The 19,909-nt window shown below is 45.4% G+C and overlaps 1 protein-coding gene across 1 annotated transcript in view; it reads left to right on the top strand.

Annotated features, from left to right (window-relative positions):
* The first annotated feature begins 284 nt into the window (after positions 1-284).
* LOC119395108 (phospholipid-transporting ATPase ABCA3-like) overlaps positions 285-19,909 on the top strand; it is a 106,021-nt gene continuing 86,396 nt past the window's right edge. Inside the window, exons 1-3 of the mRNA XM_037662400.1 lie at positions 285-496; positions 1,670-2,142; positions 19,076-19,263. Of these exons, the coding sequence (XP_037518328.1) occupies positions 1,756-2,142; positions 19,076-19,263 (575 nt within the window). The 5' untranslated portion in view covers positions 285-496; positions 1,670-1,755. The remainder of the gene's footprint in view (positions 497-1,669; positions 2,143-19,075; positions 19,264-19,909) is intronic.

Here is a 19,909-nt window from a genome sequence, read left to right as displayed (position 1 = left end):
TCGAACTCTCATGCCTCTTCGTTTTTGTCCTTCCTCCAACTTTAGCACCGCAAGCGCTCCGAATGAGTTTTATTGATATTTAGATAATACGCTGCGACGTCATGTGTATACCAGTTCACAACCCGTAGCATCTGAATTATTGACGGGCAAAGCCACGCGCTTCAACTTCTACTGTATGTAGGACAGTTTGTATTTGAGCATGTGCATTTACCAGCTTTATGCACCATCCACTCACACGGTCTTGCTTTCCACGCAGGTCCCGCTGCTGTCGTCGCGTATATTATCGCAGTGGCTAGTCAAGGAAAAGACGTCAGGCTGCCTTTCCTATTTTTTCCGCCGTTCCAACTAGCAGCGGCATCTGTGCGTGCCGTACGTTTTGAGGACGACATTTCAGCATGCCAATACATTATAAGCCGAAATCGTTCCACGTATGAGTACGGGCCTTTTTGTGACCAAGGCGGGAAATTCAGCCCTACCATAAAATTTTGTTGCGATGGTACGTATATTCTGACTTATAGTAAGTGGTTTTCATTGGAACAACACATTCTAAAAATTATCAAGCTGGAGTTCATAAAACACCTTTATTATAAAGCTTATGTTATATTGAATTTTAATGCTACTTACAATCTATATTAAACAATCATGTTCATCACATATGTTTTCACTCGTTCTTTCTACTCTATTTTGTCATTGCTAAATTACTTTACATTTTCTATTGAATTATGCATTGCTGTTTGGTCCGTGCCGTACTTGTCAGAATGCACTTCGGTGATATGATAACTTAGCGCAAAGAACGGGAGATCCCGCGCATTGTGGGAATCACTTGCATGCAAAGCAGTCAACGAGGAGTAGCATACGCCGTATTTTTTACTTTCACCCAAGCGTGACGTGGTGGATGGACGCCTTTGTGCAAATTAAGTAGTAATGCGCGTATCATTCGCCTGCCAAGTACAACGATTACTCTGACATGTAAAGGCTAGCTCAAGGTCCAACGCAACGTCAGCACACGTTAAAGCGGGTACCTCAGGTTTATCGCAAATGGTTGCACGCTGGCGCACGGTGATGTGAACATGCTAAATAGTGGTCGTTAGCGTATTCAAGGAACCTTGACTCTACGTTGAAGAGTTATATACGTATACATAGTGTAATACGTATCTATAAAAAAGGATAGCAAATGCTGCAGCCACTACTGGCGTCCTTCAGTCGACGCCTATAAAGCGTCTTAATGGTAGGCAGCTGGACGCGCTGGCGGGACACTCCTGCAAAAGCTGTATGAGAGGACTACACAGACTTCACTTCATCGAACATTTAGGGATTGATGATTGTTAGGCAGAATGATGATGGTCATTTCGTACAATATAATTGAGTGCAGTTCGTTCATCTCGAGTAATCTCTCAATATATTAACATTATCAAAAATAAAGATTAGCTAAGGGACGCGCTGATTGTCTGCATCTAAAGCCTGTCTTTCAATGTGTTTATTTCATGAAGCGTTGACACTTCTTAATTTAGTTGAAAGCAGGACCGTTTTTGAGCTTCTGTAAACCTGCTAGAGAATAATCCTGTTTCTCGAATCTTGCCCTGTGACGCACTCTTGCTGCTTCTAAACCGCAATGTCTTTTAGAACTACACGATATTAGTAGCCCTCTCCTTTGCTCTTGTGTTTGCAGTGCTGGAAAATAAAACAAGTGAACCATGGCACGCCACCGGTATTCTCTCTCCTAATGGCGAAGGAATATTTTACGACCTTCTATTCATGGTAATTTACGGCGTCTTCACCTTTCTCTACTTGCTCTACCGCGTCTCGGAACGTCCTTCGCGGAGCAGTCTTTTACCAAAAGCAAACGCAGCCATCCCGAAAGACGAAGATGTTGCAGCGGAGTGGACTGCCGTAGAGGAAATATGCCTGCATAGAAACTTTTTCAACAATAGCCTGGTAGCACAAAGGCTGCACAAAAACTACGGCGCGCTGCATGTTGTTAAAGAACTCTCTCTTGCCCTGCGACCAGCTGAATGTTTCGGCCTGCTCGGTGTCAACGGTGCCGGAAAGACGACAACGTTTCGAATGCTGACCGCCCTCACCCCGATGACATACGGCGAAGCCTACATGAGGGAGGTTGTGCTGTCTGAGGAACCACGCAAGGTGATGTATCTTGAGTTTACCACCACCTTCGAATGGAATTCCGCGTGAAAGTTGAAAGCATTTGGCCACAATGTGCGAACTACGCTAATAAACGTTAGCTGAATACATTGGAATTAGTGTCGAACCATGTATATGCGGCAAAATTAAGTTTTTTAGAAATTGTGTCTTCTATTAGGACTTTCATCTCGCATAGGCGACTGATTTTCACGGTAAAGAGTGTGAGCTTGGAATCGACCCCAGTCCAGATATCCCACGCCAGATATCCAGATATCCCACGCACCGTGCGAATAGGCTTCGGGCCTTGCATTTACTAGATCCGCGACTTGTACATAATTGTAAATCTCAACTCATTCGGGAGTGTTATGTTTTTGCTTGAAGCCAATTTCTGCGAGGTAGATCGACGGCTTTGTGTACATTCAGTAGTTGTGCGCATATCGCGGGCTTAACAGGAACGCAGACTCCACTGACGGGTAGCTCACCGCCCGACGTGTCGTCGGCGCTCACGTTAGAGAAGAAACGTCAATTTCTTCGAAAAGAAGTGCACGCTATGGTACAATGATGCGCATATCATATTTGGCCATTGTGGGCGTATTCGACCCCAAATAAGCGTACGCTCAACCTTGAATTGCAGACTCATATTTGTCGATATATGTTATTTACATGGGTATATAAGCGCATAGCTCACACTGCAGGCACAATTGGCGTTGCCAGTACAGTGTAAATACAGTGATATAAAGTGTAACTACTGAACGCAAGTAATTTATCAAGTATTTTAGTTCTACATATTGTCAATCCCTCAGGATTTTAACAGGTGGGCTAAGTGAGACAGACATTTATAACTAGACAATATGCAAAGGAAAAAAAAACGTACAAGCACATTTTTACTGCAAACATGTGGCTACTTGACGAAAATAAAGAGAAAATAAAAATACGTAACACGGTATTATAATTGCGAGGCTATCAAGTCGCTTTCAATTATTTTAGGGAAAGTGGCTAAGGATGTGCTGCTGATAATGGACGGGGTCAGGTTATTTCATTCACTGATTGCAACTGCGAAGAACGACAATTTCGAGGCATCTGATTGAAATTTGTAAGATGTAGGGGTATTAGAGTAGTTCTGGCGAGCAATTCTAGCTGCGGATTGTCTCATGCAAAGGGGCTTATCTATGTTGAGGTGACTGTATAAGAGTTGGTACATTACCTTAAGCGTGAGAATATCCCCCTGGCTTTTTATGGTTAGGTTCTTCTTAAGCAATTGTGCAGGCAAATCTCTTCGGTTAAATTCTTTGAAAATGGACCGAAGCGCATTCTTTTGAGCACCTCTTAGCTTGTTCATAACGTTGGAGCGCGAGAAGAACAACAACAAAAAAAAAAAAGCTAAGGCACACATACGACAGGACACAGCGCTGACTATCAATTGAAAATTTATATTCAATAAACGTGTTTTTATAAGGTGGGCCAAATTTGCGCGCCTGCGCACAGTTAACCGCGACATAAATGCTTGCGAAAATTCCTATCTTGAAAGATTAGAAACGCTTCCCACGTGCCATTCTTTTTGCTGCTCATCCGAAATCCAGAAGTGCTATTTCGCAGTCATGGAGGGTGATAGACGGCCGGCTAATGCACTTGTCTTCATTCTTTTTATGTAGAAAGCTTCCTTATATCTCTGGTATCCTTGTGTTTCGACATAACAGTGGATTGATCGAACAGGGAATGACATGCGCTTTACCCGCCATTTCTGCAGCGCGCCGCCAAATGAGAGCATGCAGCGATTCCTTTCAAGGTGTACTTTTGCTCGCCCAACCCTTTAAGGCGCCAACCTTTCTGTCCTATGCACATTTGTCCAGATAAAATGGGTATCTTGGAAACCACCGCATTTGCATAGTTGACAAACCTCTGTTCATGTTGACTGCAAGTTGACTGGTAGCTGCCGTTTCTTCCTTGAGCCCTCCTTTCCATACTTGAACAAATTGCACTCAACTTGTTTTTCGCCGAAAAAACCACCTTCGTTCCGTACCTGCTTCCTATTTTTTTAGCCTGTGCGACAGGGCATTCACATACCGCAGAGAACGGTATTCTTGTATGTTTCGTCATGATCTTTCTTTTTCTTCTCTCATTTCTTTTCCTGCTTTGACCATTTGAATAGCTTCAGAGCTTGTATGCGCACGACTGACGTAGGATAACTGGCTCCATCTAATCTTTTGACCTGTTCGGAAACACACTTGTTCATGGTGTGTACTCAAGACTTTCTAAGAGACGCGCTGAATGAAGGAAATGAGATATGACTCTTAAGGGCTCGTTTTTCTTTGTTAGACACAATATTAATGAGAACTAACTTACAATAACGCCAAGGAAGGCGTTATTGTCTTGTTACGCCTTGTTGCATGACCTAGCAATGTCATTCTTTACTGGTTTGGAATGTGCCGATTGGCAGCTCAGGGGCGACTTTTTTGTCCTGGGGTGGTACGTCCAGGAAACTTGTCCCTCTTGACAAGCAATACTTAAGTCCAGGAATTGTATCTGGTTGATTTTTGGAGACTCAAATGTGAACTTCAGTCTCATGCCCTGTTCCTTGAAGACCCGAAACACTTCTGCTATTGTGTTGCTTAGTTCCTCTCTGCCTACGACGACCAGATAATCGTCCACTTACCTAAACACCCTCCTCGTTGTGCCTTTCAAGACGCTTTATATACGTACGTCCACTCTGCAGAGGAAGATGGCACTGAGCATTGGAGCAACACTACATACATACCCCTGATTTCTGAACAAACGTTTTGCCGTTCCAGGTAATCAGCATAGACTTGAGATGGCACCCCGAGAGCTGCAGGAGTCATTCCACAAATATTCTACACCGATCAATGAAGGCCCTTTCATCGTTGTCCTCGCATATGGAAGCATTCACGCATCTCGTAAGGTCTTCCTGTGGCATTGCATAGTACAAATCTTCTACGTCGACGCTGAAAGCCTTGATGTTCTGAGGGTTCCTGACTTCCAACCACCCAACCACTCCCATAGAATTCTTGATCAAAAACGGGTCTATAACTAACAACGACTCGATATGCTTCTGCAAGTACCCTTCTGCGAGCGCAAGTACAAACTGAAAGAAATCGCAGCATGCGCTCATTAGGCGCCGCACTGGAGAAATTGCGGGGACAGCGCATGTCATCCGCTGTTTGATGAAGCCAACGTTATGTACAAACACAAGGATAACCTCTCCAGAGAAGTAATGAAAGTTTTCTGCATAAAAAAGAACGAAGAGAAGTGCATTAGCCGGCCGTCAACCACCTTCCATGGCAGCGAACTAGCACTTCTGGGCTTCGGATGAGCAGCAAAAAGAATGACACGTGGGCACCATTTCTAATCTTTCAAGATAAGAATTTTTGCCGGCATGTATGTCACGGTTAACTGTGCGCAGGCTTGCAAGTTTGGCCCACCCTATATAAACACGTTTCTTGAGTAAAATGTTCAGTTGATAGCGCTGTGTGCTGTCGCATGTGTGCCTTAGCTTTTTCTTCGTTCTGGTATCGCTGTAACATAATGAACCAGCACCAACTACCACAGTTCACTTTATTCTAGCTTGTTCGTTGGTTTTGTTTTTGTGGACGGGAACTAGACAGTAATTGCGTACTTCAGGATGGGTCTGATAAGTGTATTATAGGATAGTAACTTTGTGTCTGGCGGTCCCAGCTGTAATCGTCAGTCATTTATTGGATATCATGTGATGTAATGAATATAAGCATTCAGTTGTAGGTCATGTGACAGAATGGCAGCTAGATATTTTGCTTCTTATGTTTTGGCAGGGTAGTTGCACTAATGACGTAATTAAAGCCGCATGAAGGCTTTTTGGTGAGCTTCTAGGTTAAAAGTGGTTTGTTTTCATGTTTACGAGATTTTCCTGTGGCCTCCAGCTGACAACACTCAAAATGCAAAGAATCGATAGGTTACCATCACAAATTGCGCAATATAGCCTTCGCTCAGTAGGCAGGGCTGAGAATAGAAGGTTTGAAATTGTATCGCGATACAATACAAAATACTCAGGCATGAAGTAGTTGACATACAGATACAAGATACCACAACGCTGATTGTATCCGGTACGATACATTCCAATTGTATCTTAAGATACTCCTATACATTCTTAAATTTGTTACTCTAGGTCGTATATACAGTAATGCAGCATTTAACGCCGGTGCACAAAAATGTTCGCTTAAAAATTTATTAACTGCGACCAATTTTGTTTCACTTGAATGAAATGTCTGTTAGCATTTCAAAAATTGTGTATTTCTTGCTCAAAGTATATCACGTTCACTCCGGAACAACTTAATGGGGTTGCTATAGCTGCTTAATATGACAGCTCTTTATACACTTTGGTGATATCGGTTTTTACTTGTCACTTTTGTGATTGGGTGGAGTCGCTGCACTGCTTCCCGACAAGCTAAGCGGGTTGCCATCTAATCACAAGCACTTAAGCTGCCGCACATAGGTGGAAATACCGCTGTGGAGTCCTACCTTGCTCATAAACGTTCAACGGCACGAGAAAACAGCGCGAAACACGGGACAGTGATTGAGGCAGACCGTGTTTCGCGCTGTTTTCTCGTATTGTTGAACATGCACCAACCGGCCAAAATAAGCACTCTAGTGCAATTCATTGCCGTAAATGTACCATGGCTTTCGCAATACCCGATCACCGGGCAGCTAACATCAGTAAGGACGTTAGTAGTCACATTCTTTTCGACGCATCGCTTTTACGTAGAGCACAAAAAAATATAATGACTTTTAAATTCTACATATCTGCTGGCGTGAAGCTTTCGTTAGCGACGTACTCAGTTATACGCGATCTTTTCAGGATTTTGTTGCAATGAGATGACATCTGCATCCCATAAGACGCGTCAGACCTATTCTATAGTTGCACAAAGCACCGCAGGACACCGCCGCTATTGACACTATATTGCCATTTAGAGCTCCGTATTAGGGTGATTAGTGAAGGCTAAAATCGAAAAAAAATCACAGTTTCGCCGCAAGGGTGAAGCAATGAATGCGATAGCAAGAAACTAATGCTATACGAAGTGAGGCTCGCCAATGGGTAATCTCAGTTTGAACAGCGCTCCTGTTGCAAAGGCGGCCGAAGCAGCGAAGGAAACTAGCGTGCTTCAAGTGTCGAGCTGACACTTGATAGTTCGCGCTCATCTTCTGTTTTTCGTTTAGCGGCGTCCCTTGAGCTCGAGTGACTTTCGTATGCTCCGTAACATGAGCGCGGACACCATGGTGAAAACTTGTAATATCCATCTTCCCCTCACCACGAGAAAACCGCGCGAGCAGACAGCGGAAAGGCAAGATTCTCTCTGCGCATATATAAGAAGCGAGCGAGCTCGCCGACGGCTGTTAAATGCGCCTGTCGCGCTCCTAGCGTCATCTCGCTGGTAATGAAGAAACGCTTATAAGCGCCGGCCGTTTATGAGTCCGTCCAGCGGTAAAGGGTGTGTATATAACGCTCGCCGTTAGCTACGTGGAGGACCTGCGTTTCGTGGCGTAGTGGTTAGCGCCACTCGCTGCGGAGCAAGAGGTCCCTGGTTCGATTCCGCGCTTCGGAAGCATTTTTCTGAATAATTTTTCCTTGGGGCTTACATATATATAAATATATATATATATATATATATATATATATATATATATATATATATATATATATCTCTTATACATATACGGTGCATGACGGCGACGGCACAATCCAGCCGAGACTGTCCATATCATTGCTATCGCAATAAAACAAATGTACCAAAGTGATATAGAATAATTGTTGTGGTTTACGTCCCAGAACCACAATATGAATATGAGGGACGCTCAAGTGGAGGGCTCCGGAAATTTCAACAACGTGGTGTTCTAAAACCTAATTATAGGCATACGAGCATCGAAATGCGGCTGCCGGGACCTACGGGAAGCAGTCAAGCACCAGAACCACCACCGCGACATGTAACCCCTAATAGCTATCGCAATTAGTCATTTAAGGTAACACCACAGAAAATTCAGCGCCTATGCAAAATAGCGTAAACCGGCTCGTTGGAACGCTCATTAAAAAAATGGAGCATTTTGTATAACAATGTTTCTCCAATTCACTTTAACATCTTTGAGATGGCTCCTAATAATTTACATTGTTGTCATGAAAACTCAATTTCGCTATTTTACTCAGCAATAAGTAGAATCTTTGTTACTGTATACTCTATGCACGCGCCGATTATTATATATTGATTCTCAACATCGCCTTGACATGAGAGTAAACCTAAGTAGAATATAAGTCTGTAAACAGTAGCAGGAACGATGCATACAGCTAAAAGTAAGAATAATGCAGAGAGGTTACCTTGTCAGCACGTTAAAGAAATGTTGCCATAAGCAGATCCGAAAAAAAACAATATAGAGACACAGGTAATGTATGGGATAGAAAAGAAGGACAGCTAAGAAAGAACTTGCGCTAACAATCAAGTTATTATCTTAACAACTATACTAAAATGAAAAAAAGACGTACGCCAAGATAGCTTCTATTAAGTGAATGCTTGTTCTGTTAGATCCAGCATCGGTACCGGTGCTGCTATAGCTGTTCGAATCTTATCTGCATGTAAGTCAAACTTATATCTCCGACATCCTTCAAATCGCCGATGTGTGAAAGCCACGAGACGCAAAGCATATCACAATTATTATATTCTTCAGGCTTCGTAACGAATGAGCACCAAGAAAGAGAAACTCCGATAACGACACTACAGCGGGATCAGAATTTGTGCAAAACACGCCGCACGCATTAGAGTACGTGGGAAAGGACAGTGGCAAAGAGCCAAGTGTCGTAGGGTTGATAAAACTAAAAAAAAAACTAAAAAGAAACCGTGAAAACAAAGGTTGTCTGGGCGTAGAAGTTTTCGGCGTTTGTCTGTCAAGACGACGGTAGCGCCACCACGTGATTCTGCTGCCTCAATAGGGACGCTCAGAACTCGTCACTTGCCCTCGCTGGAAAACTCTGGCGGAAAGATAAAACAATGCCATTGTCTTTAGCTTTAACCTAGTGGCTTAGTGGGAGCAGTATCAGCTTGAGCAGCGGAGTTCAACTAACGTTTATTGTTTCGCTAAGTGGGGTTGCGATCGCAGTATCTTGTATCTTAAGATACACGATAGATTCATCAATGTATCGGAAATACAGATGCTGATACACCTGTTGCGAGACGTATCGCGGTACAGATATAAGATATATAAAGTGTATCTAAGATAGTATCAAAGATACATGTATCTTCGATACTGCCCAGGACTGTCAGTAGCCTATGGGTAACGTTGTAACATATGTCTATACAAGCCAGGAGATGCTCATATAGAGCGAACGTTAGTTGTTTGGAGAGCGGAAATATATATATTTCAACAACACCATTGTTGCGGTTGGCGACCAAGCAGAATCTGATACATTGCAAAACTCTGGAGCTTAATTTATCTATCTCTCTGGGCGGTACTATAGTTCTGCGTTGCAATCACAAGCAGATTTACCCGTGACTGATATTCTGCTTTCTCTTGGTCGAAAGAACCTGCAATAATAATTGTTGTGTGTTTACGCCTTAAAACCATGGTATGACTATCATGGGCTGTTGTAGAGGAGGGCTCCAGAGAATTTTGAGCATCTGGGTTTCTTTAACGTGCACATAAACTAAGTGCATGAGCCTCTAGCATACTGCCCCTATCGAAATGCTGCCACCGTGGCCGGTATTTGATCCTGCGATCTTCGTGCCAGCAGTGTCGAAAGAAAGTGTGGCATGGGATATAATATAGTATTTTTCGGCTGACTATGCTAAATGACAGCTTGATTATTCGATGCCTAACTGACATGTAGAAGCCGGTCCGCGCGCTTTGTAAGCCTCCTCCAACTGCGACCCAGATAGTTTATATGGTAAACAAACGGGAAATCGCAATGCTTTAAAATCACACGAATTGTGGCGCCATGCTGTGACACAGCCTCTGTGTCAGCCATGTCATACATAGCCGAATGTACGAAAAACAGACAACGAGTGCGCCCTAAATGCAGAGAGGCGCAGAAGGACAGCACCCTGCAGAGAGGGCAAGAGTGGTTGTAGACGGATATAAGCGGCATCGAGTGCACAACATGACGCGCCAATTTGTGGTATTCGGCCTGCACTTTAAATGCACCAGTTTAAGTATTATGGCAGCTTCGCACTCATGGTGCCAAGCCTGAAGGAAGAGTGCAGTTTGGTGGTTTTCCTTGTTTTTTTTTCTTTTTGTTATATTTGTCTCTGTTTCATGTATCTGTTTTTTGCACCTGTTGGTTAGAATTACTTCATCTCTATTTCTTTTTTGCATGCTGTCTCTGCTGCTTGCTCCTCTCCTTCTTCGTTGCTTTTTATTTCTGTCTTTCTTTCTCCTTCGGTCTTGTTCTTTGTTTTTTCAATCTCTCTTTCGCATCTCTTTCTATCTCTGTCTTTCTATCTTTTTGTCTTTATTCCGTTTGTTTCTCTCTATTTTTCTCTCTCCATTGCTTTCTACCGTTTGCTTTCTCTCTGTCTATTTTCTCTCTTTCATATTCTCCCTTTTTCGTGTGTTTCACGTGGTTCCTTCGCTGAGAAGTGTTTTCGTTTATTGCATGCACGTGCTCTACTCGGTAGTAGGGCTTGCCAGCACAGGAAAGACTACGCGACGTCAACGCGGACTTGGAACCTTGAGCACGCTCGCTCGGCGCTGTTGCTATACTATTAATTATATTATTTAAGGCCTGATTCTCTGACTTTAACCCGGTTTCGAGCATTGCTAGCCTTGTTTTAGGCCTGTATCGCCCATTTGAATTTGAGCGGGATCACGCCTCACGAGACATATATGTATGGATTACTAGCCGGGCTCATAATGTGCTGCGCACTTAAAGACGGTGAAAGCAGCGGTGAAAGCATAGTGTTCTAGATGACGGAAGTGGGTGTGGGGGCCTGGGTACCCATTGCATCGTAGCGAGGCGAGGCGGCCAGTGCGGACGGGACCCGGCTCTCGGCGGCGGCGCAGTAGTCATGCCGCTTTGCTGCCTCCACTGCGTCGCGTGCTTGCTCATGCGGGCTCGATCCGCGACGTTGATTACTGGTATTTCAACCTGGCCTTTGTGTCTATTGCGTGCGCAGAAGTAAGAGTGTCGGAACGTGAACGGCAACGACACTGCTTCGCTCACGGCTATGAAACAGCCTATAGGTAAAAAAAGGAAAGGTCGGTTTTCAACGCACCGAAGAATGAAGAAAGATGGCGAACATAGGAACGCACTTGCTCCGCCAAGACAAGAAACTCGACGAAACGTGCGTGGTTTGTGCACTTCATTTTTAACCGTCGTGCATTGTGCGAGATTATGTGCTCATTACAAAAGGTGCAGAGGTGCGTACTTCACGAGGAAAGCCGAAGCTCTTGGTCGATGCCGTGTCGACGCTAGACCTGTGTGCCGCCGGCATGTTTTCCTCACGCCGTTCGCGCCGCCGCCGAAGTCCCGACGGTGATCACGCCGCCGCCGCCGCCGCCGCCGCCGTGCAATAATTGCGGCGAGCCGCCATTAGTCTTTTCTTCAAACCCGAAAGGAGAATCTGGACATCAAATGCATCACTTCACCGGCGGCTCTTCTCGATGTGTTCATGTAATGGATTGTTCATTTTAACAGAGCGAGCGGCGCACCCTCCGTTTCCGGTTCTTCCGCAACGTCATTTTGGCGTGATGAAGCTTTCACAACTGGCAACCCAAATTAGAGGGGCGTAGTGTGCTTAAAACGTGAAGAAAGAAAATTAGGACGGAGTGCGTCTAGCATCTGCAAGCCAACCTCCTCTGAAGCCGCTACCTCCCCGAGCTCGCATCAAAACTTCCATCATGCTCCTGTTTCAATTGTTTTTTTTTTTGTGTGGGCTCTTAGAAAAAAAATTGACGAGCGCGCGCGCCTAGCGCCCACAAGCCAACCTCCTCAGGGGCTGCTCCCCCTTCGTGATCTATGCTCTGGTCATAATTTCTAGCATGCTCCTGTTTAATTTTTATGGCTGGTGATTTATTCTCAGTGTGTCTCCCATCTACCCTAATAGAATGTCCCCTTGGATAATTGACTGGAGTTAGGCGAGCAGCGCGCCCTTTGTTTCGGTTCTAGTTCCGCAGCGTCATTTTGACGTCACGAAGCTGTTACAGCTCTAGCTCTCTACACAAATGTGAGGGATCGAAGGCGCTTCAACGCAACAAACGGATCCCCAAGCGATCCGCTTTTAGGCGCACATCTCGCAGGCCATGCATGAACTCTGCGTTAGCCATCGAATTAGGGTTAATGCGGCCGCCGGTCTAACGCACCTGTGAAGGTCGGTACGCAATCACTGCATCGTTGTCAAACATCTGGAACACATTCACATGCAAGTTGAGACTTGACAAATTCCTGTTTCTGTACATTTCGTCCACTTTTTTCTTACGCTGGGAATGTGCTCATTCCCAACTGCTTCACCAAAGCAGTTGCCCAGCAGTAAGCAACTGCTTTGGTGAAGTTATGCTGAGTGTGGCTCCGTCAGAAAAAGAAGACGTGTTTTTTATGTTGTGCGGTCAGCGGATAGTCGATCTGGAAGAATGAGATGACGACGCCGTGTGAGCTGTGACAAGTTAGGACGACGGGAGGAACTCAACCACGATCAACGCTGGAATTTGCGTGAGTGTTTCCTGGAAGAGTAGCATTCAAGTACCGTCCGAGAATTGCGGACTAGATACGCAGTTGAATATACAGGACTTTAATTGTTCTTGAATAGTTCTAATGCATGAGATTGCATTTGTACCGCGTGATATTTTCATTTAGTCGCCGTTGTGTTAACACCTTCTCAGTTGTATTGTGAAGTTGTAACTGGTACCAGCCGAGTGTGCATGCGTTTGTGATGTTGTACTGCCTTAGCTGAGAATATATTTCGTTTGTGTTATCGACTCTCGGCTCTGACTCGGTCTTTGGACCGAGGGGCCGATACGTGCGCCTTTGGAATCCGCCCGGCGATTGCCATCCCCATTAACGGGATTAGTGACAACTGGCACATGAACCACGTGATGTCGGGACGATATTTCAAACTGGTGGCCAAAGAGTTAGATGTGTATTTGCATAGGTAGAAGACGCGCCTTCGGGCATCCGAGTCTTCTGGAATTTTGCCGATTTCCTAGCGGTTAATTCAGTTTTTAATCAGATTTCACGCGTAACGCGAGTAGTGGTGCATGGTGTAAAACTACGCAATCGAGAGTGACTACGCTGCAAAGGATGCTGTGTCGTGCACCCTGCTATGGTAAGGAATAAAAAGCTCTCGCGTGTTACACGGTATCATATTTCGACGCTTGTGCTCACCACTCGCGCTATGCGCGACGTATTCTTTGCCTGTATAATGTTTGCCAAAAAGTATTTTATTCTTTATCTACCTCTTTAGCCGCCACAGTGCCTGCTGGTTATGGTGCTCGACTGCAGACCCGGAGCTCGCGGGATCAAATACGGCTGCGGAGGCCGCATTTCTATGAAGTCAAAATGCCATACAGGCCAGTGTGCTTAATTTAAGTGCGCGTTAATGGACCCCAGGTTGTCGTAAGTTTCAAAGCCCTCCACTGCGGTGTCTCTCATTCTTTCGACATTTTGGGACGTAAAATTTCATCGACTAATATTATCTGCCGCTTCCGCTGCTCTGTCTTTCACTGCCACCACGATATTACATTATACAGTTACAAGTGGACTTTTTGTGGATTTGGTGGCGCTAAACTGAATTCGAGGCATGAACAGCATTCTCACAGGGCAGGCGGCAAAGGCAGGTGGCTCTTATCGCAATATTTCTCTAGGAAAACACGAAAATTAAACCTTGATCCTGTTTTGCTTCCCGCTGGTCATAAAGAAGCCCTTGCATTGAGAGGTCACTTTCGAAAAGCAACGGAGTGATGAAGCGGAGCTTGCAGAATTTAGTTAGGTTCTTTTTTTTTAATTAACGTACCTTAAGGGAGCTCCTGAGTATCGAATGTTTCACCTTCTTAAACACAAGCTCTTGCATGCCCTAACAACGGGCTGGATAAAACGGGATTGAAGTTGTCGAATGTAAAATCGCATGTACAAATAAAACTACAGATAAGAATGGCTACAGTTGGCTAGAAATATTCTGGCACTTCTTTTTTCGGCTGCGTTTGGCTACAGTTTGTCGGGCTTTCAGCTACGCAGCCTCGTCTGACATGGCAACACTGAATGGAAATCTCCTTTACACGGGCAGATCGAGCATATTTCCCCGGAAGTTGTCGTATCTTTGTGTCCTCCAGAGGTCTTACAAACATTGCTTGGCCTCAACGCTTCGGCATTCTCCAGCGTTAAAGGGTGACGATCCAAATCTCTGCATAGCATATTCTTAGAGTCTTGGACATCGTACACTGTGCATAGATAAACAAATAAGAGTAGTATATACTGATGCGTTAGTAGATATTTTTTCGTTCAGTTTACTCGTGTAAATTATTAAATAAGTGTAGAAGTAAGGACAATGAAAAACTTAGAACACCAGACAGCTGAGTTACTTGGCAGGTAATCATGTTAAAAAGACAGGACGTGCACATCGGACTCAACAGGAAGTCAAGAAAGTGAACAGTTGTCTCTCACGTAGACCACCACGCGCGCTTTATTTCTGGCTACCTTCTTTTCGGCCACTGTATGATTTTTCAGTTGAGGCGGCGCTTCTACTGTCTTGACCACTTCTCCTATGTCCGGGTTTGCACGCCCTGTGTTTTTAAAGCGCACCAAAACAGCCTCTGAAAACACACAAAAAATTTACATCATCTCCCGCTAAAGCGGACCATGAGGCGATGCGAAGCCGGAGCACTCGCACGATCGCGTTCCGTTGGCGTTCCTTGGGCATGCTACCGACCTCGGGCATGCTACCAACCTCGCGTCATAGAACGCGAAGAGGAGCACTACGCGCGTCGTGTCTTCCCTCTAGCCTGGCCGTTAATTCTCACAGGGTGAGCGGCGAACGCGGTCGACAGGCACGCGAGAGGGAGGCAGCGTAGTAGAGGAGAGATAGGAGGAGGGGACGTGCATGCGCTGGCGCTCATCGCGGCGCTGCGCAGAAGAGAATTTCGGCATGTCGAGCCCGCATTTCAGAGGAGTCGACCGAAGCAAGCGCTGCACTGAACGCGCGCAGCGCTCTACCACTTGAAGGAGAGGAGGCTAGGGGAGGAGAGTAGTGCATGCGCCGCGAGAGCAGAAGCGAGAACGCAGGAGAAGTGCAAGCAGGTGCTGGTAGAGAAGTGGAGAGAGTAACGCGCAGCTGTTGGAGAGATGGAAGGAGGAGTGTTGAGCATGCGTAGTGTGAGTGCGGACTACCAGGCCGCGGGACATACCCTCAAGCAAGAGATGCTTCACATCTAATAAACGAACGCAATATTCTCTCTTGGCGTTTCTCGTCTTTTTTACCCACTTCGTGACGCAAGAACGGCAATTCACGTACCATCATTATTGACCCATATACGAGAAATTTCAGATGTAAATTGCCTGTCACCCTGTTTGTCATTCAGTCGCCCACCCGTTCTTCCTTGTCTCACGTGACTATCGTGACGATCAACTGGTTTCGCTCCATTTTGTACGTTTCCGATTGCGCAAGCGCAAATAGCAGGGTGTAGCCGACAAACGCGATATCCTCATAGGCTGAACGCTTAGTGCTGACCTTGTACGCGCGCTTTATGAAGAAATAAGTGGCGAGGTGATATGGCCTGTAACAAGGGTAGTAAAGGCGAGAACGAAACCAACAGAAAAGGCGCCGGAAGATTTTATTCTTCCAACGGACGAACTCTTTACAGCGGAGACGATGCAGCTCTCCAGAAAAAAAGGTGAGCCCGCCTCCACGGTTTTCGTGTATTGACCCGCCAGAACAACTCAGTGATAGGGGTCGTGTGTTTCTGTCAGATGTCGTCCTAGCACACCTCGCTGAATGCAACATCATTCACCAAAATCGACCGCCTACTATCTACAGACAAATTATCTGACCGAGTGGTTCGATCGCACACTCGACGACAGGGTGAGGATGTATACCTCCTCGGACCACACCAACTAAGACACCACACTCCGTTTTGTTATCTTCGCATACAACAACGCGACGCAAGCTACTGCCAGCTTTTATCCCAATTTTTAAAATGCGACGCATTTCTTAGCGAACCTCTGACACTTTAAGCGTTTTTATCTATCTATCTATCTATCTATCTATCTATCTATCTATCTATCTATCTATCTATCTATCTATCTATCTATCTATCTATCTATCTATCTATCCGCCTACGTCTGGGGGCTCCATGACTTAACTTGCTGTAGACCAAAATTGGCATGGGCGGTTGAGAGGATTTGACGAGTATGACTGTCAGGTCATGACATGCACAACCTGAATTTTTTTCGCGTACGTCGTCAAACTCTTCTCTCCAGACACGTGTGGCACATACCCGTTTACCACAGGCCGCGGTGCGCGGGTATGCGCCATAGGTGACTGACACTTTATATCTATCCAGAAACAACGAGGACAGACATTAAATGCGAGAGCGTTAAGAAAAACCGACATCGGCAGCGTTGACCCGATGAATGGAAAGAATGAAAATTAGAATTCCAGCAGCAATCGAACCCAAGCATTCTGCGTGTCAATTAGGTATTCTACCAGAGAACCACGCCAGGTCTATAAACTGGTTTGGAAAAACAGTCTATGCAGGCGCATTGTCGGTGCAGCGTCAATTGTGGTTGTGGTACTCGTTATCTAATTTTACAAGAAAGCAATAAACACTGCTACGATACAGGCGTCATATCACATTAACGTCTGTGGTTTCAGTGTTTGGAATGCCTTTATATCAGTCTAATCAACATTACATTCATATTGCTATAATTCAGCAAACTATATTGAAATTGAAGCATTGGTCGACCCCGGAGGAATACATTACCGTACGTTATTTATGAAATTCACATCATCGCACCGGAAAGTGCACTTCGTCCGCCTGGACGACGCAGTGTCCTCTTAATTTCTTACAAGGCTGGGCGATGGTCTCATGCTGACCGAGGATGATGCCAGATTGATCGAGTGCCGCTTTCTAGAGTAGGCTACGTAGGCCATATACGCACAGGTAGTCTACGAATACGACAAGCACCATCCACTAATATTGGTCTACGTAGGACTATCCAGGCCTACCAGACTCGACGGCCTATACCTCACCAACGGGAAGGGTGACTTCAGATTCCGACGTGTCACCGGCTCTATCGAAAGGCAACTTCTCGATGAAATGGCCGAGGCATCCACAATTTCCAACAGCGGTACTATACCTCGTACTTCACTAAACATGGACCCCTCGTCACCGCGATCACGACCGGATCCGATAACAAGTCATGACCCTTTGCTGGTGCTCACTGATCACGGTGATGATGACCTTGTTCAAGAGCTGTCAAGAACTTCTTCCACACATGTACACGGGTTTGTGAAACGTGCGTGCGTTGTCCATCATAAGGGACAAGTAAAAGCATTAAATATCAGCTTACTGCTTCTGGTGTTGGTAATACCCACGTTGCCGTTCGCAGCGTTACCCAACTGTAAACGGCTGGTTATATAACGCATATGCGGCTCTTCAACATATATGTGTGCGTATAAAATGTATACAAATCTTTAGCGTCATTTTGTAACGTTTCACTTAGGAAAAAAAAATACGCCACAGTGACATTCCCGCCGCATTCGTCGCATAACATCGACCCTCACGGTACGTGGGATCTGCCGAATATTTTGTTTTACCCATGGTGGACGTGCGGCTTTATTATGTGCAGCCAGATTGAAGGCACGAATTGTGCTTTAGTGTAGAAGCTGCGGCGATGTTTGTATGTCATATCTTCGCGCATCGTTAGAATTGCAGCACTGCGTGTCGTGAAAGGGTTGCAAGGGCTTCGTGAGCGCTATATAGTGTGATTTGTGTGTGTTTCCCGCACAGTTTAGCGTACAAGTTTTGTATCTTTGGTGTTGCGCGCACGTCTGATCGTGCCAGTGAAGCTCCGGGACTTGTTCGGAATAGCGTGTGGCTGCTGCAAGGGTGCATTTTGACTGTGAGCGCTACCCTGTCGTTAGTTCAGCAAACATTTCGTACGATTACGAAGACAGTGTCGCTGATCGCACGGAAAACTAGGTAAACTGAGTCAGTGTCTTTTCAATGTTACTTGCTTTTCTTTTCGATATAGACGCATATTTTTATTGCGAGAGCACTGCCTCTCTAATATCGAAATTTCGCGAATGTCAAAAAAGAACACGAGTATTTAGCTAGGCTGACAGTGGAAACGATCGCAGCCGACGACCTAGCAAACCGTTTAGCAGTTTTTTGGCGCTTGTACGAGTTCGCCTCGGGCACTCGGGTTTACTGTTCGTCGTCAGTTTCGCCAGCGCGCCTGTTATGCTTGTATGCAACTTTCTTTGACATTGTAACCGCGTTTTGCGTTGTCCGAGAACATAGTGGCCTAGAACTCAGGGGCAGTGACCAAAGCGCCATGCGAATAGATGGGAGGCGTGAGGACGTTTTCGGGGAACTGCCGCGCCGCGGCTCTGCTGTGGCGGACCCGTGCGCTTTCTGCGCTGTCGAAGACGCAAATGAATAAAATGAATAAAGAAGCAGATACTTGCTCTTAGACGCACAGGACATCCCATTGTGCAGTGTTTCCCGGCCTTTTCGTAAGATATTCGTCCCAAGACAACCCCTATTCCTGTTGCAGCGGAATGCGGTAGCTGAGTCTCATTGGTAATTGCGGATGTGGTAGAAACAATAAAGTCTCAAAACCGCTCGTATATAATGAATGAAAATATAGATAACTGGTAATATTAAGTGATATTGTTATAGCGCGTTCATGGGTAACTTATACCGAGATGAGGTTTTGCTTATTTTGGCAAGTAACGTTCATCATTTTAATTTGCAGTGGCAATCCGGAATTGGCTACTGCCCTCAGGGTGACGCACTGCTGGGGAAGCTGAACGCTTACGAGAACCTCTACCTCTTCGGGCGTCTCCGAGGTGTACCGGAAGAAAGCCTGCCCGATGTAGTTTCGCAAATCATTGAAGTTACAGACTTACAAGAGCATGCCGCCAAGAGGTGTGACTATTACAGGTACGCTTCTACGTAAGGTGCAACGCAACCAACTGATGGTAATAAGTTAAAGATGGAGCTTTACGTGCTAACGCCATTCTATCATTATGAGACGCAATATAATCCGGAACTCCGGGTTAATATCGGCCACCTAGATTTTGATCGCCTACTTGCATCTAAGCATACAGGCCTTACTTCCATTTCTCCTCTTTCAAGGTGCGACCGCCGTGTCTGGCAATTGAACCGATGCTTAGCAGCACCACACATTACGTGCTGGGCTACCGAGGTGGTTGTATAGGCAGCTGAAGATTGTCGACAGCTAATATGTTAGTGCCGCGGGTAAAGGACCGTATTCTAGAAACACGTAGTGGCGAAAAGCAAAGGCAAGCAAAAAAGGTACCATAGCGCTAGCAGACGCGGACTAGGAAAAAAGCGCTAACTCTCAACTGAATGTTGATTCTCAAAAGTAACAGTATACAGTGAAACCTCGGTGATACGAATCTCACGGAACCACCAAATATATTCGTATCATCCGAAATTCGTATCACCAGAAAGCATGCAAAATTAGCATGCGGCAAAAGAAAGCTGGCGTACATATTCATTTACTGTTTTCAGGGCTACCGAAGCATCAGGAAGAATGAGAGATGTTTCCGCAGCCCTGTCGGCA

This window comes from Rhipicephalus sanguineus, chromosome 5, assembly GCF_013339695.2.
Source record: "Rhipicephalus sanguineus isolate Rsan-2018 chromosome 5, BIME_Rsan_1.4, whole genome shotgun sequence".
NCBI lineage: Eukaryota > Metazoa > Arthropoda > Arachnida > Ixodida > Ixodidae > Rhipicephalus > Rhipicephalus sanguineus.
Note: the sequence above shows the minus strand (reverse complement) of the source record. Positions and strands in the feature narration are given on the sequence as shown.